The following is a 25,927-nucleotide window of genomic DNA, read 5'->3' on the forward strand; positions in this document are numbered from 1 at the left end:
GTACTGGGATTACAGACATGAGCCACCGTGCCAGGCTGAGATTTCTTTTTCCCCCGTCTCCTCATACAAGGATAGTAGTCGCTGTACCTGTGTAGTGCTGTTGATTGCAAGTGTAACGCAGAGGCATGTGGGTTTCCGGCTGCCCTTTCTGTGCTCAGCATCTGAGGCCCAGTTAGTAATCAAGGTCTGGTCTTAGCCTTGTGCCTGGCTCAGGGTCAGACTGTTCTGTATAAGTGGCACTGCCTCCTATTTTAGCCATCTCATTGTCAGTCTTTGGACTTCATTCAGGGTTGGATGTAAGAACAGCATGAATCATGGGAAGGAAGGAGTGCCTCATGAAGCCAAGAGCCGCTGCAGATACTCCCACCAGTATGACAACCGAGTGTATACCTGCAAGGTGAGTCCTCCGAGCTCCTCCCTGTGCCAGCAGCGGGCTTGCTGACCACCTTCTCTTTGGCAAGACTATCTTGGGGTCATTTTTTGCTGCATGCCGAAGTATTTGATATTCAAATGGAATATTTCTGGAACTTCTCTCCAGTTCTAATAAAAAGCACTCACATATCTTCGTTGGTGAGAGTCCCTTTGTTTACTGTTTTAAGCTTATTTTCTCCTCATTCTGTTGAGCTTGTATGTAAGGGTCATTTACATCAAACATTCATTCTTTTTTTTTTTTGAGACAGAGTCTTACTCTGTCAGCCAGGCTGGAGTGCAGTGGCACAATCTCGGCTCACTGCAACCTCCATTTCCCAGGCTGAAGCAGTTCTCCTGCCTGAGCCTCCTGAGTAGCTGGGATTACAGACATGTGCCAACATGCCCAGCTAATTTTTGTATTTTTAGTTGAGAAGAGGTTTCACCATGTTGGCCAGGCTGGTCTCGAACTCCTGACCTCAGATAATCCGCCCGCCTAGGCCTCCCAAAGTGCTGGGATTACAGGTGTGAGCCACCGCACCTGACCTTCTGAGACAGAGTCTCACTCTGTCGCCAGGCTAGAGTGCAGTGGCGCGATCTTGGCTCACTGCAACCTCCACCTCCTGGGTTCAAGTGATTCTCCTGCCTCAGCCTCCTGAGTAGCTAGGACTACAGGCACTCCCCACTATGCCCGGCTAATTTGCATATTTCTTTTTTTTTTTTTTTTTTTTTTTTTTTTGAGACGGAGTCTCACTCTGTCGCCCAGGCTGGAGTGCAGTGGCCGGATCTCAGCTCACTGCAAGCTCCGCCTCCCGGGTTCACGCCATTCTCCTGCCTCAGCCTCCCGAGTAGCTGGGACTACAGGCGCCCGCCACCTCGCCCGGCTAGTTTTTTGTACTTTTTAGTAGAGACGGGGTTTCACCGTGTTAGCCAGGATGGTCTCGATCTCCCGACCTCGTGATCCGCCCGTCTCGGCCTCCCAAAGTGCTGGGATTACAGGCTTGAGCCACCGCGCCCGGCCTGCATATTTCTTTTTTAAATAGAGATGGGGTTTCACCATCTTGACCAGGATGGTCTTGATCTCTTGACCTCTTGATCTGCCTGCCTCAGCCTCCCAAAGTGCTGGGATTACAGACATGAGCCACCGCGCCCTGCCGAACATTCATTCTTAAGAGCAGAAGTGCTATTCAGGACACTAGGACACTAGTTTTGTATTGTCCTCTTGTCTGTGACAGGTATATAATTTAAACCCGGTTTCTGGGCCCGGGATGGACACACACTCAGTTCATTACCACTCTGGGCAATGACTTCTTGAGAGGAATGAACCTTCTTCTGAGGCACTAACTCCAGAGTCTGAACGTCTCTCAGCTGGTTTGGTTTGTGGAGAGTTGGGATGGATGTGGGGGGTGCGGTGTATATAGGAAAAGCTAGCAGAAGGCTGGGCATGGCGGATCACACCTGTAATCCCAGAAGGGGAGCCTTGGGAGGCTGAGGGGGGCGGATCGCTTGAGCCCAGGAGTTCACGACCAGCCTGGGCTGGTAAAACTCTGTGTCTATTAAAACAAACAAACAAAAGACAAACAATAAGCTAGCAGAGTGTTTCCTGTTTCAGGCCTGCTATGAGAGAGGCGAGGAAGTCAGTGTAGTGCCCAAAACATCTGCCTCCACTGACTCCCCCTGGATGGGTCTCGCAAAATATGCCTGGTCTGGGTGAGTTTAACAACATGGCTAAAGGTTTTCTGGTGTGTTTGTCTCCCCAGGCACCTGGCTGGGTAACCGTATTGATTTGCGTTTCTTGTAGGTATGTGATCGAATGTCCTAACTGTGGCGTGGTCTATCGTAGTCGGCAGTACTGGTTTGGAAACCAAGATCCTGTGGATACGGTGGTGCGGACAGAGATTGTGCACGTGTGGCCTGGAGTAAGAACTGTTGGATTTCTCTGTTTTTCTTTATCTCGTGTCGTTCAGTTTTTCATGTGTGTAGAAAACTGGAACCTGCTTAAAATTAAGGTTAGCCATGAATTTCAGAATGTTGGTGGTTTAGAATGGCATGATCTGGAGAGCTTTTTTGTTCTCTAGACCTTTAATTGTTTTTATTTCTTCTTGCATATATATTAGAAGTACAACTTTACTGTAATCCCAGCACTTTGGGAGGCCGAGACGGGTGGATCACGAGGTCAGGAGATCGAGACCATCCTGGCTAACACGGTGAAACCCCGTCTCTACTAAGAAATACAAAAAACTAGCCGGGCGAGGTGGCGGGCGCCTGTAGTCCCAGCTACTCGGGAGGCTGAGGCCGGAGAATGGCGTGAACCCGGGAGGCGGAGCTTGCAGTGAGCTGAGATCCGGCCACTGCACTCCAGCCTGGGCTACAGAGTGAGACTCCGTCTCAAAAAAAAAAAAAAAAAAAAAAAAAGAAGTACAACTTTAAATGAAATAAACCAAAAATCTATAGTTTTACTCCTTTGGCAAATAAAACATTTTCCATGTTCTATTTGTTCATTTTCTTTATGTGTATGTTTTTCTAGATGCAAATATAATTTACATGCCTTCTTCCTGTTTTTTTTCCTCATAACGCGATTTTATTTAGTTTTATTTGCACCTTTTTAAAAAAATCATTAAAATGCTAGTGACCATTTTTGTGTAAAAAAGCCATTTTTTTGTTTTAGGAAATTTTCTTGAAGTATATTCTAAGAAGTGGGATTCCTATAGACCCTTAATCTTTTTTTTTTTTTTTTTTTGAGACGGAGTTTCGCTCTTGTTCCCCAGGCTGGAGTACAGTGGTGAGATCTTGGCTCACTGCAATCTCCACCTCCCGAGTTCAAGTGATTCTCCTGCCTCAGCTTCCCAAGTCGCTGGGATTACAGGCATGACCACTGCACCCGGCTAATTTTGTATTTTCAGTGGAGATGGGGTTTCTCCATGTTGGTCAGGCTGGTTTCAAACTCCCAACCTCAGGTGATCCGCCCACCTCGGCCTCCCAAAGTGCTGGGATTACAGGCATGAGCCACGGTGCCCAGCCTAATGATTATTTTTAAATTTGATTTTTGAATTCCAGATGTCAGAAATATAAATCTGTTTATGAGGCAGTGATATCATGCTTTCATTCTGCATTAAATCACTGTTCACACTTAGCATTGTCCATAAATCACAACAAATCCAAAACCTTTTCCTTTCATGCGAAAAAGACAAGTGATTTTCCCTGAGGGACTTGTTTGACTCTGCGACATTGTCCTCGCTGGGTGATTCCTGAAGCCACCGTTCAGCCTAGTCCTACCTGCAGGTCCCCTCCTGAGCTTTCCTGGATCCTATAGGTACCATAAAACTGAAGATTTCCTTATTTTTCTCCTCCTTTTTCTGATTTTCAGGCCCACTGAAATCTGTTATTGTATAGTAGTCTCATTATTGGAGCCCACCTCCTTGGCATAATGGTTTATGCCATTCTGTCCCAAGGATTTAACATGGCCTTATAGTGCGAAAGTAAAGGTGGTAAGATAGTTTATATTCCAGGAAAACAGGACTGCAGTAATTTACTGTCAGGTCACATTCCTCACAGTCCTTGAAGTTAGGAGGATACAGATGTCTTCCCTGCTGTTTGTTTGCTGGTTCGTTCCTTCCTTCATTTATTCATTATTTCAGCATACATTGTTGTGTACCTTATGCCCAGCATTGAGCTACTATGCAAAATACAAAAATGAAAAAGAGTTATTGTCCGGGAGTTCAGAGTTTAACAGGGAGTCAGATACATAAATGGATATTGTACTTAGACACACAGAAATAGGATTCCTAGAGATGTCCAAGTATTAGAAGAACTGAGAGGAAAGATTCTTAACTAAGCCTGTGGTGGGGGGCCTCCTGGAGGAGGTGTCATCTCCTGTATTATATGGGCTTAGTAAGTCCTGAATTGAACAGCTACACATCAAATCTTTTTTTTTTGTTTTTGTTTTTGAGACGGAGTCTCGCTCTGTCGCCCAGGCTGGAGTGCAGTGGCGCGATCTCAGCTCACTGCAAGCTCCGTCCCCCGGGTTCACGCCATTCTCCTGCCTCAGCCTCCCGTGTAGCTGGGACTACAGGTGCCTGCCACCATGCCTGGCTAATTTTTTTTTTTTGTATTTTTAGTAGAGACGGGGGTTTCACCGTGTTAGCCAGGATGGTCTCGATCTCCTGACCTCGTGACCCGCCTGTCTCGGCCTCCCATACACATAGATCTTATGGTCGCTTTGGAGAGAATAAAGCCAGAGGGATTCCTGGTGTGTCTCCGTTCTTCCCTGCCAGGGAGTTAATAGTTCTGAGTTGGCCACGGTGAGAGTGCAACTCACCAAACATCCCTCTTCCTCCTTCCTTTCACTCCCTTCTCAGAGCATGATGGAAGCCTGCTTTTCATTTCAGACTGATGGGTTTCTGAAGGACAACAACAATGCTGCCCAGCGCCTGTTGGACGGGATGAACTTCATGGCTCAGTCAGTGTCTGAGCTTAGCCTTGGACCCACCAAGGCTGTGACTTCCTGGCTGACAGACCAGATCGCCCCTGCCTACTGGAGGCCCAACTCCCAGATTCTGGTATGGTGTGGCAGGATGCCCCTCCACCCCTGGCACAGCCCATCCTGCCTAATGCCGCTTTGCCCTGTGCTAAGCTTATTCTGTGAGGGAGATGCAAACATTTTCTGCCAGTGCCGTGAGCTCTGTGAGTACTGGGAAGGGGAGGAGTCGTTGAGGCAGCCGGTTTTCTCTTTGTCCATTGATTTCCCTTCGTGTTTTCCTGCAAGTATTTTCTGTTTGGTGAGTTTTAGTTTCCTTGTGTGTGACGACCAGTGAATATTGCTTAGATATGTGAGAATCTGGAGGAAAAGGGGTCTTCAGGGGTTATTTAGGGTCATCCTCAGCTTGACCCATTAATGCTACAGCATCCATAGCAAGAGAGCACCCGGCTTCAACCCAGACACTTAGTGAAAGGAAACTCACTGCCCAGCAGGCTTCCTTTTCGCTCTCAGATAACGCGTTACTAGAAAGCTTTTGTCCTTGCTGAGCTAACACCACCTGCCTTAGTTTCTGCTTGCTCCAGGGTCTGGTTGACTTTCTCAGCTGAGCAGACATGGACCATACCTCCCTGCCTCTGTGTTTTGTTTTGGGCTTGGAACAGAGCTGCAACAAGTGTGCGACGTCCTTTAAAGATAACGACACTAAGCATCACTGCCGAGCCTGTGGGGAGGGCTTCTGTGACGGCTGCTCATCAAAGACCCGGCCAGTGCCTGAGCGGGGCTGGGGCCCTGCGCCGGTGCGGGTGTGTGACAACTGCTACGAAGCCAGGAATGTCCAGTTAGGTAACGTGGGGCCTGGGAGCTGCAGGGGTAGAGGGGAGAACCTCCCTCCTTGGCCCTGGGTGCTAAGAACTGGATATCCAGACACCCTAATCCGGCTCCTACCCACATCTCCCTTGTGAGAGCACTTCTGGTCTCGGCCAGTCAGCCTCTACGCTCCTTGTTAACAGCGTCCTGTGGGTGCTGTTCCTCAGGGGCTCGAACCTGTCCTGTGTTCTCAGCTGCAGAGGTGCTTCTGGGAGAAGGGAATGCACACATAGCGACTGAGTTCTGAAAAGGCTGCAGTGTTTACCAGAGATGGCTTAGACCAGTCTTCTCCTTTGAGAAGGTTCTAGTTTTTGCTCCTAGAACCTTTCTGCCTTAATTTAAAAGAAGGGTGATAAAGGAGCCCCGGAAGGTTGCAGATAAAGGACTAACAGATGTCATCTAATTTCAGGGTCTGGGCCGACCTGACCCACAGCGCAGACCCTTCCCATAGTTGCAGGACAGCACAGTGGTGTCTGGGATCAGAAGCCAGAAGTGTTCTGCTGTTGGTCCCTGAGTTTTCCATTTGGGAGAGGACTTCGAGGTGACAGCTTTTCCTTTATTATTGTCTACAGCTATTACCGAGGCGCAGGTGGACGATGAAGGCGGGACACTCATTGCGCGGAAGGTGGGCGAAGCCGTGCAGAACACTCTGGGAGCTGTGGTGACGGCCATTGACATACCACTAGGTGGGCCTGCCACTGCTTCTCTGGGGTGTAGCGGATGTGGGTTGCGGGGTTTCGGGTGCCCTGGGCTTTCACTTTGTAGAGGCTTGCCAACCTATATTGAGATGGGCGGTAAGGAATCAATTACACAACGCCACACATTTGCTTACTTCTGCTGAATGCCTTAGTAGTTTCCTGTTTATTCCTGGAGGCCATATTCTCTTACAGCATCTAGTGCTGTGTAACAAGCTACCTTAAAATGTAAAGGCTTAAAACAACCATTTTTGATGTCTTTGTAGGTCTAGAAGTCAGGAAGGGTAATTACTCAGCTTCAGGTGGCATTGCCTCTAGTTACTACCTGATATTCCAGGGTGGCAGCTGGAGTGGTCTGGTCTCAAGGGTCCAAGCTGACCTCACTTACAAGCTGGGTGCTTTGGCAGGGACAGTTAGGTTGTGTGTAGCAGAGCCTCACCCGCTCTGTGTATCCTCCAGGCCTCTTCAGTGGTTCCTTTGGCACTTCTTAAGTGATGTCAGGGTTCCAGGAGCTAATGTTTCAAGAGACAGAAAGTGGAAGCTGCCCATCTCTCTCTCTGTTTTTTTTTTTCGAGATGGAGTCTCACTCTGTCACCCAGGCTGGAGTGTAGTGGTGCGATCTTGGCTCACTGCAACCTTCGCCTTCTGGGTCCAAGCGATTCTCCTACCTCAGCCCCCTGAGCAGCTGGGATTACAGGCACGTGCCACCATGCCCAGCTAATTTTTGTATTTTTAGCAGAGACGGGGCTTCACCATGTTGCCCACACTGGTCCCAAACTCCAAACTCAAGTCATCCACTCACCTCTGCCTCCCAAAGTGCTGGGATTACAGGCGTGAGACACTGCGCCCGGCTGAAGCTGCGCATCTCTTAAGGCCTAGGACTGCAGACGGGCACTTCTGCTGTCACCTCCTGGAGTCTGCTGCGGTCACAGGGCTTGCCTAGATTCAAGGGAAGGGGCAGGAGTGTCAAAGATGGAAAGTGGGTCAAAGATTCTATGGCTGTCTTTAATCTGTCACACCAGCCAGACCGTTAGTAGTTTAAGATTTAAAATAGCTGGCTGGGCGCTATGGCTCAGGCCTGTAATCCCAGCACTTTGGGAGGCCGAGGCAGGCGGATCCTGAGGTCAGGAGATCCAGACCATCCTGGCTAACACGGTGAAACCCCGTCTCTACTAAAAATACAAAAAAATTAGCTGGGTGTGGTGGCGGGCACCTGTAGTCCCAGCTACTCGGGAGGCTGAGGCAGGAGAATGGCGTGAACCCGGGAGGCAGAGCTTGCAGTGAGCTGAGATGGCGCCACTGCACTCCAGCCTGGACAACAGAGCGAGACTCCATCTCAAAAAAAAAAAAAAAGATAGCTCCCCAGCCCTGGATGTGAGAGGGGTCTTTGTATTCAGGATGGCGAGGTGGAGAGGGAGGGAAATCAACCAGTGCATGGCGGGCTTAGGCAAGGCTGGCCAGGCCTGGGACAGCGTGGCACATCGTAGGGGAGCAAGCAAAAGTGGGTAGTGATGAAAATGGCCTGGAGCAGATTTCCTCGTTGCGGCTCACAAAGTGAGTAGATGACGTAGGAACTGCTGGATTTGCCCAAGCTTAAATCTCAGGTTGCGTCTGTCCTCAGGGGTACCTGGGAGAGGCAAGGACTGTCCTTGGCACAGAAGGCACAGCATAGCCTGCTGGCTGTCCTTACCAAGTGCTCCCATCCTGAGCGCCCACAGGGTGTTGAGTACCAGGCCAGTATGTCAGGCATGTTCTTTCTTCTCATCCTCATCACAGCTCTTGAAGGTGGGTTGTTAAAGATGAGTAAGCCCCTGAGAGTTTAGCTAACCTTTCTTTCTTTCTTTCTTTCTTTCTTTTTTTGAGACTGACTCTCGTTCTTTTGTCCAGGTTGGAGTGCAGTGACGTGATCTTGGCTCACTGCAACCTCCACCTCCCAGGTTTAAGCCATTCTCATGCCTCAGACTCCCAAGTAGCTGGGGTTACACCACCATGCCTGGCTAATTTTTGTGTTTTTAGTAGAGACAGAGTTTCACCATGTTGGCCAGACTGGTCTCGAACTGCTGACCTCGAGTGGTCCGCCCACCTCTGCCTCCCAAAGTGCTGGGATTATAGTTGTGAGCCACCATGCCCAGCGTTAGCTAACCTTTCTTAATCCAGCAGCTGCTGATTAACCTGATCTCAATAGAACTGGAATTTGAGTGTCTGACTCTAGAGCCCAGGCTTCCTTATAGTTCTTCCAGGGGTTCTTAGCATGGCTGCCCCTTCAGTTTACAAAGAGGGCTTCAAAGATATATAAGTATCAAGGAGCTGGGTATGGGAGTGCATGCCTATAATCCCAGCTACTTGGGAGGCTCAGGCAGGAGGGTCCCTTGAGTCCCAGGAATTTGAGACCAGCCCTGTCACACAAGAGAAAGAAAGGGCACGGTGGCTCATGCCTATAATCTTAGGCCTACAATCCCAGCACTTTGGGAAGCTGAGATGGTCAGATCACTTGAGGCCAGGAGTTCGAGACCAGCCTGGACAACATGGTGAAACCCTGTCTCTACAAAAATCAGCCAGGTGTGGTGGTGCACGCCTACAGTCCCAGCTACTTGGGAGGCTGAGGTGCGAGGATTGTTTGAACCCAGGAGGTAGAGGTTGTGAGCCGAAATCGTGCTACTGCACTCCAACCTGGGCGACAGAATGAGACTCTGATTCCAAAAAACTTTTAAAAATGAGAAAAAAGAAAAAGGAAAAGGGAAAATCAGTGCCTGTGCTACAGCCCCAAAGACTCTGATCTGGATATGAGTGGCAGAGCCTGGGCATCTGCATTTTTAAAAAGCTCTGGCAGCGTTTCTGCGTGCAGTTGGGATTATAAGCCAGTAAGCATCTGAGGATGCCCTCTTCCTAGTTGGGCCTTGGGGTATTGGGCTTTGGGTGTCCTGACCATTGTTCCCTGCTACAGGTCTGGTCAAGGACGCGGCCAGGCCTGCGTACTGGGTGCCTGACCACGAAATCCTGCACTGCCACAACTGCCGGAAGGAGTTCAGCATCAAGCTCTCCAAGCACCACTGCCGGGCCTGCGGACAGGGCTTCTGTGACGAGTGCTCCCACGACCGCCGGGCTGTCCCTTCTCGTGGCTGGGACCATCCCGTCCGAGTCTGCTTCAACTGCAATAAAAAGCCTGGTGACCTTTAACCCCAGCCCCCTCTCCAAGTCCTTCACAATTCCTTAGGTTCTCAGGGTTAGAAACAGTCTCGCGAGGTAGGCCCTCCTCCCGGTCACCTGCTGTGGTGTGTGTCCTCTCCTCTCCGCATCCCAGGGCCACTTTCCCTTAATGGAGGTGAGCCTGGCGGCAGGCCCGAAGGCATGAACCCCTCAGGGCAGGGGACTGAGCAACTCAACACAAAGGGGAATGAACCTGAATCTGTTGCATTTATTTCAGTTAAAAATAATGAATATATATGTGTATATATCTCTCTCATATATACATATGAAAGGCACTCGGGGCATATCGAGGCTGCTGCTGGCTGCGAAGACGTCACACAGTGGCCCCCGCACAGGGTGAGGTGGCAGTGGCAGCACGTCTTCCTCACGAGCCGAGCCAGGTCCACGGCCACTGCGTGGCTGGCCCCTTCCTCTGCTGCTGTCGGAGCCTTGGAAGCCTCTGCTGTCCTTGGCTCTTCCCTCCATGCCTGTCAGCTGCCTGGGGAGTGAGCCTCCCAGGTCCTTCCTGCCTGAAACGGCCTGAAGGGAATGCTCCCTGGGTCTCCTGGGAGTCGAATCCCAATTCTTGGCTTAAGCCTGTTTTAGTCAGAGACCACCCAACTTAGTGTGCAGGTCACCAGAGTGGGTGGAGGGTCAGAGGTCGGGTCTTCAGCCCTGAGAAGTGGAAATGCAGGGGCTGTGCTGTCACTGGTCCCCCAGGGGATGGCAAGGAAGGAACTGAGCCTTCCCCAGCAGGGCTTCCTGCCCCGACGCTTCTTTCTCCACTCGGCTTTTCCCAAGAGGCGGCACCCAGCTCCTCAATCGAAGCACCCGCCTCCCCCACCTCAGCCCCCTCGAGCCCACCGTCTGCTTCTGAGTGTCGCACTAGGATTTTCATTGCTTAAAGTGTCTTAATCCTTTGTTCCCCGACACATAACCCCTCTAGCTCTCGGAGGGGCGATCATGAGAAACCTTCCAGGGAAACAGAGCACAGGATGGACTGTTAGTTGTTTTTAAAAGTCTATATATAATTTCAACAGATCATAAAGAAAAAATTTATCTCTTTGGTCCTTGCAAGAGAAGTCAAAGGAACTTTTGTTTCTCCTCAAGAGCCTGGACATCTCTGTCTGTCGCGACTGGAAAGAGCCCGTTGTGCTGAAATCTGTCATCATGGTGGGTTTGATCTTCAGTGGCCAAACATGAAGAATTAAAGTGTAATTCTTGACTGAACTGGTGGATGGGTTGAGCTTTAGGGAAGCGTATGGCGGTCATTCCTGGCGCGCGTATCGGTGTGACATGAGCCCTGGAGTGTGTCGTCCCTCTCAGCCCTGCTCCTTCTGCCTCCTGGGGCCCAGTGACTGGGGCCCTGCTCTAGAACTGTGTACCATCCAATTCGCCATCATAAAGGAATCTTCCTGCATCTCGACTGTGCTGGCTCTTTCCTCTCATTCCATCAGTGCCTTCTGGCCACCGTCTCTCTCCAGCTGATGGTGGCTTTCGAAGCAGAGGCCAAGGAAGTGGCGTGTTTCTAGGGGGGTAATATTTTACCTGCAAATACTGCAGTCTATTACTCTGACAAGTAAAACGTTTTCAAAACCGTAGCCAGCCAGGCGTGGTGGCTCATGCCTGTCATCTCAGCACTTTGGGAAGCCGAGGTGGGGGGAATCACTTTAGGTCAGGAGTTCGAGACCAGCCTGAGCAACATGTAGAAACCCCGTCTCTACTAAAAATACGAAAAATTAGTTGAGTGTGGTGACGCATGCCTGTAGTCCCAGCTACTCAGGAGGTTGAGGCAGGGGAATTGCTTGAACCCAGGAGGCGGAGGTTGTGCTGAGCTGAGATTGCACCATTGCACTCTAGCCTGGGCAACAAGAGTGAAACTCTGTTAAAACAAAACAAAACAAACAAACACCATAGCCAAGTACCCCTAAACCATGATCCTGTGGAGTGGATGTCAGTCTCATGACCACAGCCTGTTGTCCCCAGCCCTTTGCTAGATAGCATGCCCCACCCGGACCAGAGCTTTGAGCTTGTCATGAATCTTCCTTTATGTAGGGAAGGCAATAGCTTACGGTCATGGAATTCTCTGTAGTGACCAGAGGGCCCCCACATTCTCACTCATTACTTATCCTGTACTTAGAGCTGTTCCTCAGGCCTTTCTGCAACCGGGGTCACCGGCAGACCCCCTTTCTACAGCCGTGGCATTGGCTGAGCAAGGCTCAGCGGTAGCGGTTTCACAGCTTGGGTTCTCCGGGTTACAATCTGGCAGCTGTCGTGTCAGGGTCTGTTGAGGAATCCTCTTGCACAGTAGAAGAGATGGGGTATTAGTCCTGATTTTCTCTCCCTCGGTTTAAAATACATAGTCCTGGCTAGGCGCGGTCACTCATGCCTGTAATCCCCACATTTTGGGAGGCCAAGGTGGGCGGATCACTTAAACCCAGGAGTTCGAGACCAGCCTGGGCGACGTGGTGAGTGAACCCTGTCCCTACCAAGAAAACCAACCCCTCCCCGCAAAAAAGCTGGGTGTGGCAGCGCACGCCTGTAATTCCAGCTACTCGGGAGGCTGAGGTAGGAGGATTGCTTGAGCCTCAGCGATGCCCCAGTACTCCAGCCTGGGTGACAGAGTGAGACCCTGTCTCAACAAGATGGAACTATTATACATCTATACTTCAGCTTGATTTTCTCAAACAATGCTGCATAACCAATCAGCACCCAGATTAAGAAACAGAACCTGGCTGTCCTCCAAGAACTCCTGGCCCCTCCCCCACCAGGAGTAACCACTGTCCTGACATGTAGTAACAGAGTTTCGTCCCCCTCCTTTTCAGGGGAGCCACGTAAAGGCTTTTAATCACTTTCTGGTTTAAAAGACTTGCTCATAGGTAGAGACAGTTGTTGAACATATCCCCGAGGGCTGTGACTGGAGATTGCAACTTGTGGCTGATGATGACGCAGTCTCCTGGTCAGTGAGACCGAGTGGGATCCTTACACATCCCTTGGGTTTAACTGCTGATTTATTTGGGAACCGGAAGACCAAAGGGAACCAGCATTTAGGTGCCTGTTACGTGCCTTGCACTATGCTAGGAGCTTTACATGGTTAATTCTCACAACCACACTGGAGGTCCGCAGTAGGGTTCTTGTCTTACAGCCGAAGACACTGGCTCCTGAGGATCAGAACCCAGTGTTGCCGGGCACACTCCAAGCTGGCCTGAGTCCAGGCAGCCCCAGACCCCTTCTATCACCGTCGCACTGTAGAGCTTCTCCCCGTTTTCCTTCCCCTTCACGGCTTGTGAGTTCTTTCGCATTTCCAGGTAAAGTCAGTATCTTCTCCTTAGGAGGAAAGGTAAGAATCAAGGTACCTGCTAGTGTGGTCAGCAAGCTTAGCGTTGATCATTTCCATTGGCCTTGGATATTCTCGTGGCCGAGGGCAGTAACACTTTTTCACTAAAAGCAACTTTATCTTTCACTAAAAAGACTCACTGGCTGAGAGATTAAGCAACTTGATCTAGCCTGTAACACGAGCTAAGCTTCCAATTTTTTTTTTTTTTTTTTTTTTTTTTTTTACAGGGATGGGGTTTTGCCATGTTGCCCAGGCTGGTCTTGAACTCCTGGCTCAAGCAATCTGCTGCCTTGGCCTCCCAAAGTGCAGGGGATACAGGCATGAGCCACTGCTTCTGGCCAGCTTCCAATTGTTTAAAAAAAAAAAAATCTGATTTAATGTTAATTTTGCAGCTATATTTGCATTTTCCATTTCAGACCCACCACCATTAGGGAGAGACAATGGAACCCACAATCGTAGTCTTGTAATTATTCTCATCATGAAAAAGATGTTTTAGTTACTGTACAAAATCTGAGCATATTCTAACTCCTGACTCTTAAATTGCACCTGGTATAATTATTTTTTTTTAATGTACTTTGGAAATCATCACATACTCATGAACACTAAAGCCTATAGGGTATGGGGTTTTATGGGATTAGATAATCTGTAATTTAGTGATAGGCTCATCTGACCAGAGCCGTCTTTGACACTACCATTTGTAGACAGCGGGACCTGGAGTCCTCAAGTACATGATGCTGTACTGAGGGACTTATCCACTGCCACTTTTTCAATGGCCATCTTAAACTGGCCATACCCTTAACTCTAGCCAGAATCTCTCTGACACTCTGGCATTATCCTTAGATAACTCCATTTCATGTCCAAAGGTACTGGAACTCGGCTGGGCACGGTGGCTTATGCCTATAATCCCAGCACTTTGGGAGGCTGAGGTGGGAGGTTCACTTGAGGCCAGGAGCTTGAGACCAGCCTGGGCAACATAGCAAGTCCCTGTCTCTATGAAAACAAACACAAAAATATTGCAACACAAGCAGAGCCTGAATAGATTTCCCATCCACCACGGCAACTCAGTTCTGACTGCCCTGGACTACCAGGAGCATTTGTGTCTGCGCACCTTTGCTCAGATTATGGCATCTACAGAGAATACCCTTTTCGGTATTGCAACAGCTGCTTTTGTTCACGTGAAGCCAAGAGTGCAAGCAGGCAGGCAGGTAGTAGGAGCAAGCAGGGAGACGTGAGCAAACATATGATAGCCAGGCCCAGGTCAGAAGGTACCGTGGGAGGCAGAGGCAGTGAGTCTTAAGGAAAGAGGGAGAAAAGGGGAAACTGTTGAACTGAACCCAAAAAGATCTTAAATGTCCAGAGGAACAGTAAGAAGCCCATTCTCCCCAACACAAGGGGCCTAATAGAGTCTTCAACTTCAGGAGGAGCCCCAGCTGGCTCTGCTGCATGTATCAGCAGACGACTTTGGGCAAATCACTCTCTTGAGATTCAGTCTTTTCTTCCGTAAAGTGTGGAAATTTACTTCCTAGGGTTGTAGAAATGAAAACAAAATCATGCTGGCAAAACACAAAATGGTTCATCTATCTTAACAAGTGTCTACTTGTGTCAAGTGCTGGGGAAACGGAACTTCCCTGAGGGGTCTTTTATGCTGAGCCTTAAAAGTGGGATTTTTCTGGACGAAAAGGAGTTGGGTGGCTCGAGTAGAGGCCCGGGCGTGTGGGGGACAGGCTTGAAACGTGGTGTCCCGAGAGCACCAGGTGTGAGGCAGAGATGGCGCAAGAGGATGGAGAGGCATATGAAGTCAGATCACAAAAGGCCACGCTATCTGAGGCACAGGAAGCCATCGAAAGCAAAGATCTAGAAAGATCATTCCTGTGACAGTACAGTGGATGGACTGGAGAGGACAGACTTAGAGTGGGACCAGAGCCTTTTAGCAACATGTACAAATGGAGAAATCAAGAAGAAATGGAGTTTAGCCTGAAATTGTTTGTGGGGATGGTTAGGTGGAAGATTTAGACCAGGACAGATCTAGGGTTGACAGGTAATAGGGAGGGGCTGACTTGGTCTTAGATGAAGGATGCTGCTGTGTGAGGAACCTTGTTGGGGACACCTAGGAGGCTGGCAGTACCCTCCAAACCATGTTGGGCCAGTTGGAGTGTAGGGTGTCCACAGCAACATGGGACAGGAGGCAGTATTTATTTGTGGGCTTTTTTTTTTTTTTTTTGGAGATGGAGTTCTCACTCTGTTGCCCAGGCTGGAGTGCAGTGGTGTGATCTCGGCTCACTGCAACCTCCGCCTCCAGGGCTCAAGGGATTCTCCTGCCTCAGCCCCCTGAGTAGCTGAGATTACAGGCGTGGACCACTACGCCTGGTTAATTTGTGTATTTTCAGTAGACACGGGCTTTCACCACGTTGGTCAGGTTGGTCTTGAACTCCTGACCTCAAGTGATCTGCCCGCCTTGGCCTCCCAAAGTGTTGGGATTACAGGCGTGAGCCACCGCACCCAGCCAGTATTTGTGGGCATTTTTGATAACCAGTGTGAGCCATTCATTGTTGTCACTAGAAGGCTGTAAGTAAGCAAACACTGAGCAAGTTAGCAAGGGGTCTGTCACAGCTCCGTGCTGCCGTCACAATCACCTGCTCATTTGCTACCTTTCATTGTCACCTGGGGAGGAGGGCAAAATGGAAAATCCTTCAAGGTCAGGCACGATGGCTCACCCTGTAATCCCAGTGCTTTGGGACGCCAAAGTGAGTGGATGGTGTGAGGCCAGGAGTTCTAGACCAGCCTGAGCAACATGGCAAAATCCTGTCTCTACAAAAATACCCCCAAATCTCAAAAATCAGCTCGGTGTGGTGGCACACGCCTGTAATCCCAGCTACTCAGGAGACTGAGGTGGGAGAATTGCTTGAGCCTGGGAGGTCAAGGCTGCAGTGAGCCAAGATCACGCCGGCTGTACTCTAGCCTGGGCGACAGAGTGAGACCTTGTCAAAAAAAAAAAAAAGAAAAATGCTCAGAGACTGTAACATATTAATCTTTATGACATCAATGGTATCAAGCAAACTGGCCAAAATGCTTATTCAATGTCTTGGCCAAGTTTAACCCCTTTTCATGCAACCTAGACCACATTTTAGGTGCAGTGAGTGTTAACCAAGAACCAACTGCTGCTCTTTACCCGCCGCCACTGAGTCGCGGAGGCAGAGGCTCAGGTGTGTTCAAGAATCAGCTTCCTCCCTAACCCACCGCCATGGCCCAGGAAGGCATCACTGCTGGAGGTGTCATGGACCTTAACACTGCTTTACAAGAGGCCCTGAAAGCCGCCCTCATCCACGATGGCCTAGCACGTGGAATTCGAGAAGCTGCCAAAGCCTTAGAAAAGTGCTGGGCCCATCCTCGTGTGCTGTCCCCATCCTTGTGTGCTGTCCCCAACTGTGATGAGCCTGCCTATGTGGCTGGTGAAGGCCCTTGGTGCTGAACACCAGATCACCCAAATTAAGGTTGATGACAAGAAACCAGGGGAAGGGGTGGGCCACTGTAAAACTGACAGGGAAAACCCATAAAGTGGCTGGTTGCAGTTGTGTAGTGTTAAGGACCATGACAAAGGATGTCATCAAAGAGTTGTTTGAGATGGAGTCTCTCTGTCACCCAGGCTGGAGTGCAGTGGCATGATCTCGGCTCACTGTAGCCTCTGCCTCCTGGTTGCAAGCAATTCTCCTGCCTCAGCCTCCCAAATAGCTGGGATTATAGACGCGCACCACCATGCCTGGCTAATTTGTGTATTTTTAGTAGAGACGGGGAGGGGGGGCGGGTTTCGCCATGTGGCTCAGCTGGTCTTGAATTCTTGAATTCAAGTGATCCACCCAATTCGGCCTCCCAAAGTGCTGGGATTATAGGCATGAGCCACCGTGCCTGGCCCTTCTTTCATGTTTTAATTCAAGGGAACTTTGCATGTACTAAGTTTTCAAAAATATATGTTGAAGGAACATTTATATATATACTTCGACACACACCCGATGGCCAAATTGTGTTCACAGCTCTCAGACTTACTCACAGATTTAGAATCTCCCCAGGGACTTGGTCTTAATGGAATACAAAGGAGGTCCTAAAGGGGCTTTTTGTTCTAGTGGTCAGCTGGAATGTGGGAGGAACAATTTCAACACAACAGCAAGCTGAAAGTTCCTTTATCTTCTGGTAACACTGTGGCTGACAGTATTTACTTTTAAATGGAAGTGAGAAAACATCCGGGAAGGGGGCACCCGGATTTGAACCGGGGACCTCTTGATCTGCAGTCAAATGCTCTACCCCTGAGCTATACCCCCTTCACCTGCTGAGCACTCCTTCCTTGTCCACTTATGGTGACTCAATACAATCAAGTTCCACCCACACTAGAGTTCTGGCAAGCTTTGTGTTCTAAAGCCCCACCTTCTTAATTATCCATCATCTGCTTTGGCTTTTCCCTTGGCCACCAATAAACTGAAAGGGAATACTTGAAAAATGACATCCTGGGCTGGGCACGGTGGCTCACGCCCATAATCCCAGCACTTTGGGAGGCTGAGGTGAGGTCAGGAGTTTGAGACCAGCCTGACCAACATAGCGAAACCCCATCGCCACTAAAAATACAAAAAAATTAGGTGGGCGAGGTGGCAGGCGCCTGTAATCCCAGCTACTGGGGAGGCTGAGGCAGGAGAATTGCTTGAACTCTGGGAGGCGGAGGTTGCAGTGAGCTGAAATCACACCACTGTACTCCAGGCTGGGCTAAAAGTGAGAGTCTCTCTATCTATATATAAAGTGTGTGTGCATGTGTGTGTATGCGTGTGTGTGTGTGTTTTGTAAAGATAGGGTTTCTGCATGTTGCCCAGGCTGATTTCAAGGGATCCACCTGCCTGAGCTCAACCCGTCTCGGCCTCACTTCAGCCTCCCAAAGTACTGGGATTACAGGCATTAACCACGAAGCGTAGCTTTTGCTCTGTTCTTGATGGAACAATAGCCAGCTCTGACCTGGGGCTCTGCTCTTAGCTGGGCAAGTGCTTTATTGAGGTTGAGTAGTATGGCTCCTCCTTATCCCACTGGCAGGGGAGAACTGAAGCCCCTCCTTTCAAACCTGGCACTCGTTGGTATGGAGTGCAAGGGCATAGGCCCGAGAAGCCCTTTCTCCCCTCATCACCTTTCCAGGGGGAAGAGAAGCCAAGAATAGAGCTGGCTCCTTCCTCCAATCTCAGGGAAGAAACAGCACACTTGGAGACACAAATTTTTTTCATGTAAAGTAACATTGAGAGTTCATCTAAACATCTGTCTTAGAAATTCAGGTTGAGGGCTATGAAGGGAAGAGATGCTGGTAGAACAGAGGGAGGTGGGCGGCCTCTCCAAAGACGGATGTGCTCCGGCAGAGCGCTGGGGTGTTCCCGCAGCAGTCAAACCTCCCACTGAACCCACTGACCGGTTTCAGACCAGCACTGCAGTGGTCATGCCCAGTCCCCTGCTGGAGAGGATGCCCTCGGGGGCGAGGAGAGAGGCCTGAGCCTGCATTCAGTCCACCTCTTGGCTTCCCCATTCCCCTGGGTGTGGTATGGGATGCCAACCAGGCATAGTCACTGCATTCCCCATGCCCACAGCCGAACATGCAATCCTCAAATGTCCCGAGCCTCTGGGTTGAAAAGCCAAGGGCTGGTAAGGTTGAGGGACAGGCTTCCTAGAAATAAAACCCCGCAACAGGAATAATTGCGGGGAGACTGTGAACGGTTTGTGCTGGGACAGGAGGGGTCAGAAATTCTGGGCTTGGCAGAGCTGGGCTTTCTCCCATGAGAAATGAGAAAAATGTCACCCTTGTCTCTGACCCATGTGGAAAAAATGGATGGGCTCAAAATCAATTGGACCAAATGTACAAAGGATCATGCGACTGGAGGAGTGGCCCAGGATGGTGGAGCTGGGCTGGGAGGAGGGTTTACTCTATTAGAAAAATCTCTCCCAACTCTTTCCCGTTGTTGTTCATCTGGGCCCGGAAAAGGAGCAGGACACAGCAGTGAGGGAAACGGGGGCTTCAGAATTGGGAAGAGTGGAATCTTAATCCCAGCTCAGCCCTTCTCGCCAAACCACTTTAACTCAAGAAACCTGTTTCCCAAACTGTGCTGTGGGGTTAGTGTGAGGGTGAGAAGCGCCTTACAAATGGCTCATGTCTGTGATGCCAGCACTTTGGGAGGCTGAGGCCAGAGGAGCACTGGAGCCTAGGAGTTCAAGACCAGCCTGGGCAACATAGGGAGACTCCATCTCTACAAAAAACAAAAAATTAACTGAATGTGGTGGTACACCCTGTGGGCCCAACTGCTCAGAAGGCTGAGGTGGGAGGATTGCCCAAGCCCAGGAGGTCAAGACTGCAGTGAGTCGTGACTGTGCTACTGCAATTCATGCAGTCCAGCTTGGGCGACAGAGTGAGACCATGTCTCAAAAAATACAGGGCGGGGGGGCTGACATACAGTGGGTGCTTATTAGCTAATATCAGGCAGCACTGTGGCACCATCTGCTTGTGTATGTGAAGAAAAGCTGGAAGGATGCAGTCCCTGGGCCTCTTCCCCTCAACCAGGCTTCGCTATGGCCTAGGAACCATGATGAGGCTGGAAATGGAGGCAGCACGTGCCTGTCCCTACCCAACTTCTCCTGTTGAGGTATCTCTGTCCTTTCCCGAAGATGTGGATGTAATCTACTATCCAGCCATCCCTTCCTGTACCACCATGATCCTGAAAGTGGGGAAGAGAATACAGAAGACTGTCAGCCACCCACAGTGCTGAGAGGGCACAGTACAAACTGCCCTGGGGTTTGCTGGTGGGAGAGGGAAGAGGTCACAGCCTTAGGTAACTCAGGCGGACAGATTAAATATATTTAAGAACCGAGCCAGGTGCGGTGGCTCAGGCCTGCAATCCCAGCACTTTGGGAGGCTGAGGCAGGTGGATCACCTGAGGTCAGGAGTTTGAGACCAGCGTGACCAACATGGAGAAACCCCGTCTCTACTAAAAATACAAAAAAAAATTAGCTGGGCATGGTGGTACATGCCTGTAATCCCAGCTACTCAGGAAGGCTGAGGCAGGAGAATCGCTTGAACCCGGGAGGCAGAGGGTGCAGTGAGCCGAGATGGCGCCACTGCACTCCAGCCTGGGCAACGAGAGCGAAACTCCATCTCAAAACAAAAAAACAAAAACCAAACAAACAAAGCAGGCTGGGCACAGTGGCTCACACCTATAATCCCAGCACTTTAGGAGGCTGAGGCAAGAGGGCCACTTGAACCCAGAAGTTTCAGACAGCCTAGGTAACAAGGCCAGACCCATCTCTACAAAAAAATCAAAAAAGTAACTGCCAGGTGTGGTGGCACACGCCTGTAGTCCCAGTTACTCAGGAGGCTGAGACTGCAGGATCGCTTGAGCCCAGCAGTTTGAGGCTGCAGTGAGCTGTGATCGTGCCACTGCACTTTCAGTCTGGGTGACAGAGAGTGGGACTCTTGTCTCAAAAAAGAAAATTAGGCCGGGCGCGGTGGCTCAAGCCTGTAATCCCAGCACTTTGGGAGGCCGAGACGGGTGGATCACGAGGTCAGGAGATCGAGACCATCCTGGCTAACATGGTGAAACCCTGTCTCTACTAAAAAATAACAAAAAACTAGCCGGGCGATGTGGCGGACGCCTGTAGTCCCAGCTACTCGGGAGGCTGAGGCAGGAGAATGGCATGAACCCGGGAGGCGGAGCTTGCAGTGAGCTGAGATCCGGCCACTGCACTCCAGCCTGGGCGACAGAGCAAGACTCCGTCTCAAAAAAAAAAAAAAAAAAAAGAAAATTAAAAGGCTTTTTCAAAATGTGTACACCAGATTATTTTCAAGCCTTTAAACACCCAGGTGTTTAAACCACCAGACTGTGGTTCCTTCCGTCGTAAAATTACGAGTTGATGCCAGGTGTGATGGCTCATGCCTATAGTCCCAGCACTTTGGGAGGCCGAGACGGGCAGATCACTTGAGCTCAAGAGTTCAAGACCAGCCTGGGTAACACTGTGAAACCCTGTCTCTGTAGTCCCCGCTACTCAAGAGGCTGAAGTGGGAGGATCCCTTGAATACATAAGGTAGAGGTTGCAGTAAGCCAAAACTGTGCCACCGCATTCCAGCCATGGTGACAGAATAAGACCCTGTCTCAAAAAAAAAAAAAAAAAAAAAAAAAAAAAAAAAAAAAATTTGGTTCTCTATAGAATACGTTGTATTAGTCAGGGTACTGGCAGGAAACGGATGGAACATTCAAGTGGCTGAGAGTCTACCTAGTGAGGCATCCTGGGCCAGCAATAGTGAGGTGTGATGACCAGCTGTAGGTCTGAAGGGACAAATGGAGAGTTGTTGGAACCCGGCTCTCTCTGAGCACTTTCCAATAGAAGTGGTGGGTTTTAGTTACAGCCACCCATAGCCCAGCCAGAAGGGAGCCGGGGAACCAGCGATCCCACCTCCCTCTTCTCTTGCCCTCCGTGTTCTGCTGCTGCTTCCCACGGGCTGAACCTACCTGGCTGCTGCGAGCCAGGGAACCCTGACCTAGTCCAGAGGTGAGTCTCTCGGGCATGCACAGAGCAGGGTGGAGATGGAGAGATGATGAGGGCAGAGTGGGTCTGGAGGGGCCCAGGGAAGCTCTCCAGGAAGGCTATGAAAGCTGGTCCCAGCAGCCCAAGCTTCATGATCTCCTGAGTCATTCACAGAAGCGCACGTCACACCATGATTCTTTTCTTGGTTTATTGTTTGGTAGAAAAACAGGCTCTTTAACACTGAATAAACATCTCACAAACCGTCGCTCCTAGACTGCAAAAAGTCAAAACCGATTCACTTTGACGCCAGGCCCTTGAATCTGACATTCAAGTCACTGTAATAGAAACCAGAGCTGCTGTACCTTAGAGGTGCTTCAACAAAGGTATGTTAAGGACTGTTTAAAACTCCTCGCATGTAAGAAGATCCATCTTTCCTTCCAATGCCTTTGGATAATAACAGGAGAATCCCGGAGATCTGCTGTTGAGTTTGAGAAGGCCAAGTTTAAGGATTCCAAACTCCAGCCTTCAATATTTCTGCAGGGACTTAGAGAAGTAACCTCCCCATCCTCTCCCGCTGGCTTCCCCAAGTACAGATGCAGGTCGTCCTGGGACCCAGGCACCGAGGGCTCAAACCATCTCACCGTCTCATCGCTGGGCTTCTCCAATGGGCTCTTGGTGGAAGAAGCTTTTAGTTTTTGCCAATCTTCAGTCCTTAGAAAAGTCTTTTTTTGTTAAGAAAAGGTAGGGAGGGTTAACTAAGTTCTAAGAATTCAATAAGAAAAGGAAATAGGTACCTTTTATGAAAAGGACTTCCAAGCTCTCTGAGCCAGCAATTTAACTCAAATAACTTTCCTGAGTGTCTCCACACGGAACGTTCAGCACTTTTCTCCTAGCAGCCAGAGGATGGGATCTGTGTACACTGTCACTTAAAACGCCCTCATCAGATGCAGTAAAAAGTTACGCTTTCCTCCCGTAAGTCAAATCCACATAGCTCTGGGCTGTACCCTGCAGAATTAGCTGTAGGAGTAACAGTAAAGGTCCTGCCCGACAGCCATGAGCAGCCCCGGCGCGCCCCGGGAGCCCCCCAGCCGCGACGAGAAGGCCACACTAGGAATGTCGGCCTTGGAGGCAGGGTACGGGGAGGGTATGGTTCTGAGTAGGTGGGCATCGTGGAGGCTCCAGATTCTCGTGTAGCAGTCCTGCCCCACTAGGAAAGAGGAAAGACACATGGCAGGCTAGTGAGAGAATGCAAAGGAAAACTCACCTACATGTGGACATGGCTTCTCAAGATTCCTCAGGGCTGTGATTTCATGTGAGCCAAAACACAAACTCATTAACAGACAGCATTTCTACAGATAACGCAAGTCTCCCTGTTGTGCTAGAACAATGACAAGATGCCCTGGTTGGCTGTGTGATGCCACGAGTGGCTTGGAGGTATCCTGGCTAATGTCTGGGGATTCTGCTGCTCTTGACGTCACGGAATGTTCAAGTGTGAGCGCAGGCCACCTGGTCTAGATGACATGCAACTGATTTCTCCCATTTTTTAGGGACAAAGTCTTGTTCTGTCGCCCAGGCTGGGGTGCAGTGGTGCAATCAGGGCTCACTGCAGCCTTGAACTCCTGAGTTACCTCAGCCTCCTGAGTTAACTGGGACTACAAGTGTGTGCCACCATACCTAATTTTTTTTTTTTTTTTGAGATAGGGTCTTGTTATGTTGCCCCGGCTGGTCCTAAACTCCCAGACTCAAGCTTCCTAAGTGCTAGAATTATAGCTACCACGTCTGGCCTGATCTTTTCATGATATAGTAAAAGATCTGTCAAAGTCATTACATCCTAGGGATGGACTAGGTTGACAACTCTCCCCACAGCTCTTTCTGGTTTAACGCTTCAGTTCCTAAGACCAGTTTCAGTCTTCAGGGCTCCAGTTCTGAGGACTGTGACACACAACAGCATGGGTTACAGCAGCCCAGAAACATGATATATACTACTGGAGAACTTCAGCAGAAGAGGACAGGCCTTGGGCAGTCATGGGTTTCACATTTGTGATTCCGATCACTTGTGTGACTCTAAGACCAGAAGTGCTACCTTGGCTGAAGCTGACTCCCGGCTGCAGCTTATTACTGCCGCTGACGACTACCTGCACCTGCCTTTCAGCAAGGCTGAGCTCTCTCTATCATCCAGCTCACAGGAGCTCTTCTGCGATAAAAATAGGTGAAAAATCGATTTAAAAAGGAAGCGAAGTCCTGGTGTTGATGAGAATAGTAAATAAGTCTAAGAACGTTCTAACAAAGTGATGCTTCCTAGCCACAAAAATGTTCCATGGGGAATAAGCCCTTTCTATAGGAATACCAGTAGAAGTGGTTCATGAAGACTGAGAACACATTCTGTAGTGTCAGGGGCCACTATTTCAGTGTGAAAGCACTGAGCCTGCACACTGTCTGATTACGCTATAGCCACTATCATCTGTAATCAACTGGTAACTCCCTTCCCAGGGGCTTAGTGGCTAGCCAGCCGCTCCTAATCTGCAGATCGTGGAGCCACAGGGATGGCAGTAAAGGGGCCATGAATCTTATTTATTTATTTATTTTGAGATGGAGTTTCACTCTGTCAATCTTGGCTCACTGTAACCTCCGACTTCCTGGTCCAAGCAATTCTCCTGCTTCAGACTCCTAAATAGCTGGGATTACAGGCAGGTGCCACCATGCCCAGTTAGTTTTTGTATTTTAGTAGTAATGGGGTTTCACTATGCTGGCCAGGATGGTCTCAATCTCGTGGCCTGGTGATCCGCCCTCCTTGGCCTCCCACAGTGTTGGGATTATGCGCGTGAGCCACCGCGCCGGGCCGGGGCCAAGAATCTTTACAATGACCGTAACTTCTTTTCTCAGCATCCTCTGGTGGAAATGCGAGTAGAGACAACAGGGAGGCCACGTTTTTGGGTAAGATAGCTGCATGGTGGGATACCGCTGGCCTGATGAAATCCATGCAAACTCCAAACCCAGGCTCCCCAGCACCCCCCACCTGCCTGTTTCTGAAGTGATGTTTGCCCACTGACATGGGACGAGGCTGTCCACCTGGTGGACATTTATTTACACTGCGGATTACTAATATATCCAATTCTACTTCCCTCCTAGTCTCCCCACCCAAATGTCCACACTCCCCTTGATTCAGTTCTGTTTTGGGGTAACTTTTCCCTATGCTGCTGAAGTTGCTGGGATCGCCCCTGAGAGACAGTATTTGATGGGGTGGAATTTCCCCATCCTTCCTCAAGTACCTGCCACCAGGATTCCTTCTTCCTCGTGCACATGCAGGGGCAGGTAGGCATACTCATTCACGTGGCCTTCGTACTGCCTTATGCACTTAGTGGTCCTCAGGTCCCACAGCTTGATCTGTGGAAAGAAGCACCAGGAGCCATCAGAGAGGGGCCAGGAGGTACCACGGTGGTCCCCAAGTGCGAAGCCAGGAAGGCAAGGTGGTCTCCAGTGGCCTGTGCAGGTCATGAAGATCTCCATCTCGAATTCCTGAGCCTTGGAGTCCATCAAAAGCATGTAACCAGGTCGGGCGTGGTGGCTCATGTCTGTAATCCCAGCACTTTGGGAGGCCAAGGTGGGCAGATCATGAGGTCAGGAGTTTGAGATCAGCCTGACCAACATGGTGAAACCCCGTCTCTACTAAAAATACAAAAATTATCCAGGTGCCTGCAATCTCAGCTACTCAGGAGGCTGAGGCAGGAGAATCGCTTGAACCTGAGAGATGGAGGTTGCAGTGAGCGGAGATTGCACCATTGCACTCCAGCCTGGGCAACACAGCAAGACTTCGTCGCAAAAAAAAAAAAAAAAAAAAAAAAAAAAGGTACACAACCAAAGAATCCTTTTCACTTTTGTTTACATCAGATTAGGCTCATATGGGCAACAAAGCAGTCCCCAGGCAGGGCCAACAAATCACTTGGTCTTCAGTGAACTTCCCCTTCCTGGGGTCTCGGTATGAGGACCTCTTCAGCAGAACCCTTTCACCTGGCAGGTCTCTGGGCCACGAGACCCCGTGGCCTGAGAAAGTTCATGATCCCCTACCTTTCCAGCCATGTCTGATGCCATCAGGTATTGCTCATCTTGGAGGATCCGCACAGAGGTCACTGCTGAGTCATGAAACAGGCGGGTGGCCTTCCACCCCTTGCCTTGATTTCCACAACGCAGATCAATGGCAAAGATTTCCCCAGAGCGGCAGCCATTAAACAGCAGAGGAACCTGTGGAAAGAGGGCCTGCTCGGTCCTGGCTACCATGACCTCCCTCTGAGGCTGGGCAGGGCAGGTCCTCCTGCTATAACCCCTCTTCCAGCCTCTGGGTCGGATGGTGTGATCAGACACGTGCTGGTCAGGGTTTGGGTCTCAATGGAGTTGGAAGGGAGGATGATTCCTTGTTAGTGGCTAGAAGAA

General features: G+C 49.9%; 2 protein-coding genes, 1 non-coding gene and 1 pseudogene across 7 annotated transcripts in view; 2 read left to right on the forward strand and 2 right to left on the reverse strand.

Moving 5' to 3' along the window:
- Positions 1 to 11,053, forward strand: part of ZFYVE1 (zinc finger FYVE-type containing 1) — a 60,978-nt gene extending 49,925 nt beyond the window's left edge. For all 3 annotated transcript variants that reach the window (XM_050798705.1, XM_050798706.1, XM_050798707.1), the window contains 7 exons: positions 289 to 397; positions 2,021 to 2,118; positions 2,210 to 2,327; positions 4,797 to 4,967; positions 5,548 to 5,728; positions 6,325 to 6,438; positions 9,392 to 11,053. In XM_050798705.1, coding sequence (XP_050654662.1) covers positions 289 to 397; positions 2,021 to 2,118; positions 2,210 to 2,327; positions 4,797 to 4,967; positions 5,548 to 5,728; positions 6,325 to 6,438; positions 9,392 to 9,624 — 1,024 coding nt within the window. In that variant the 3' untranslated portion in view covers positions 9,625 to 11,053. The remainder of the gene's footprint in view (positions 1 to 288; positions 398 to 2,020; positions 2,119 to 2,209; positions 2,328 to 4,796; positions 4,968 to 5,547; positions 5,729 to 6,324; positions 6,439 to 9,391) is intronic.
- Positions 11,054 to 16,211: 5,158 nt separating this feature from the next.
- LOC126959129 (40S ribosomal protein S12-like) lies at positions 16,212 to 18,048 on the forward strand (annotated as a pseudogene).
- On the reverse strand, positions 17,212 to 17,283 carry TRNAC-GCA (transfer RNA cysteine (anticodon GCA)). Its single transcript has one exon. It is a non-coding gene; the product is annotated as a tRNA-Cys (tRNA).
- A 3,645-nt stretch (positions 18,049 to 21,693) lies between the features above and the next one.
- Positions 21,694 to 25,927, reverse strand: part of DCAF4 (DDB1 and CUL4 associated factor 4) — a 34,380-nt gene continuing 30,146 nt past the window's right edge. For all 3 annotated transcript variants that reach the window (XM_050798813.1, XM_050798812.1, XM_050798814.1), the window contains 3 exons: positions 25,565 to 25,738; positions 24,769 to 24,883; positions 21,694 to 22,706 (listed from right to left, as the gene is read on the reverse strand). In XM_050798813.1, coding sequence (XP_050654770.1) covers positions 22,513 to 22,706; positions 24,769 to 24,883; positions 25,565 to 25,738 — 483 coding nt within the window. In that variant the 3' untranslated portion in view covers positions 21,694 to 22,512. The remainder of the gene's footprint in view (positions 22,707 to 24,768; positions 24,884 to 25,564; positions 25,739 to 25,927) is intronic.

Source organism: Macaca thibetana, chromosome 7 (assembly GCF_024542745.1).
Source record: "Macaca thibetana thibetana isolate TM-01 chromosome 7, ASM2454274v1, whole genome shotgun sequence".
Taxonomy (NCBI): Eukaryota; Metazoa; Chordata; class Mammalia; order Primates; family Cercopithecidae; genus Macaca; species Macaca thibetana.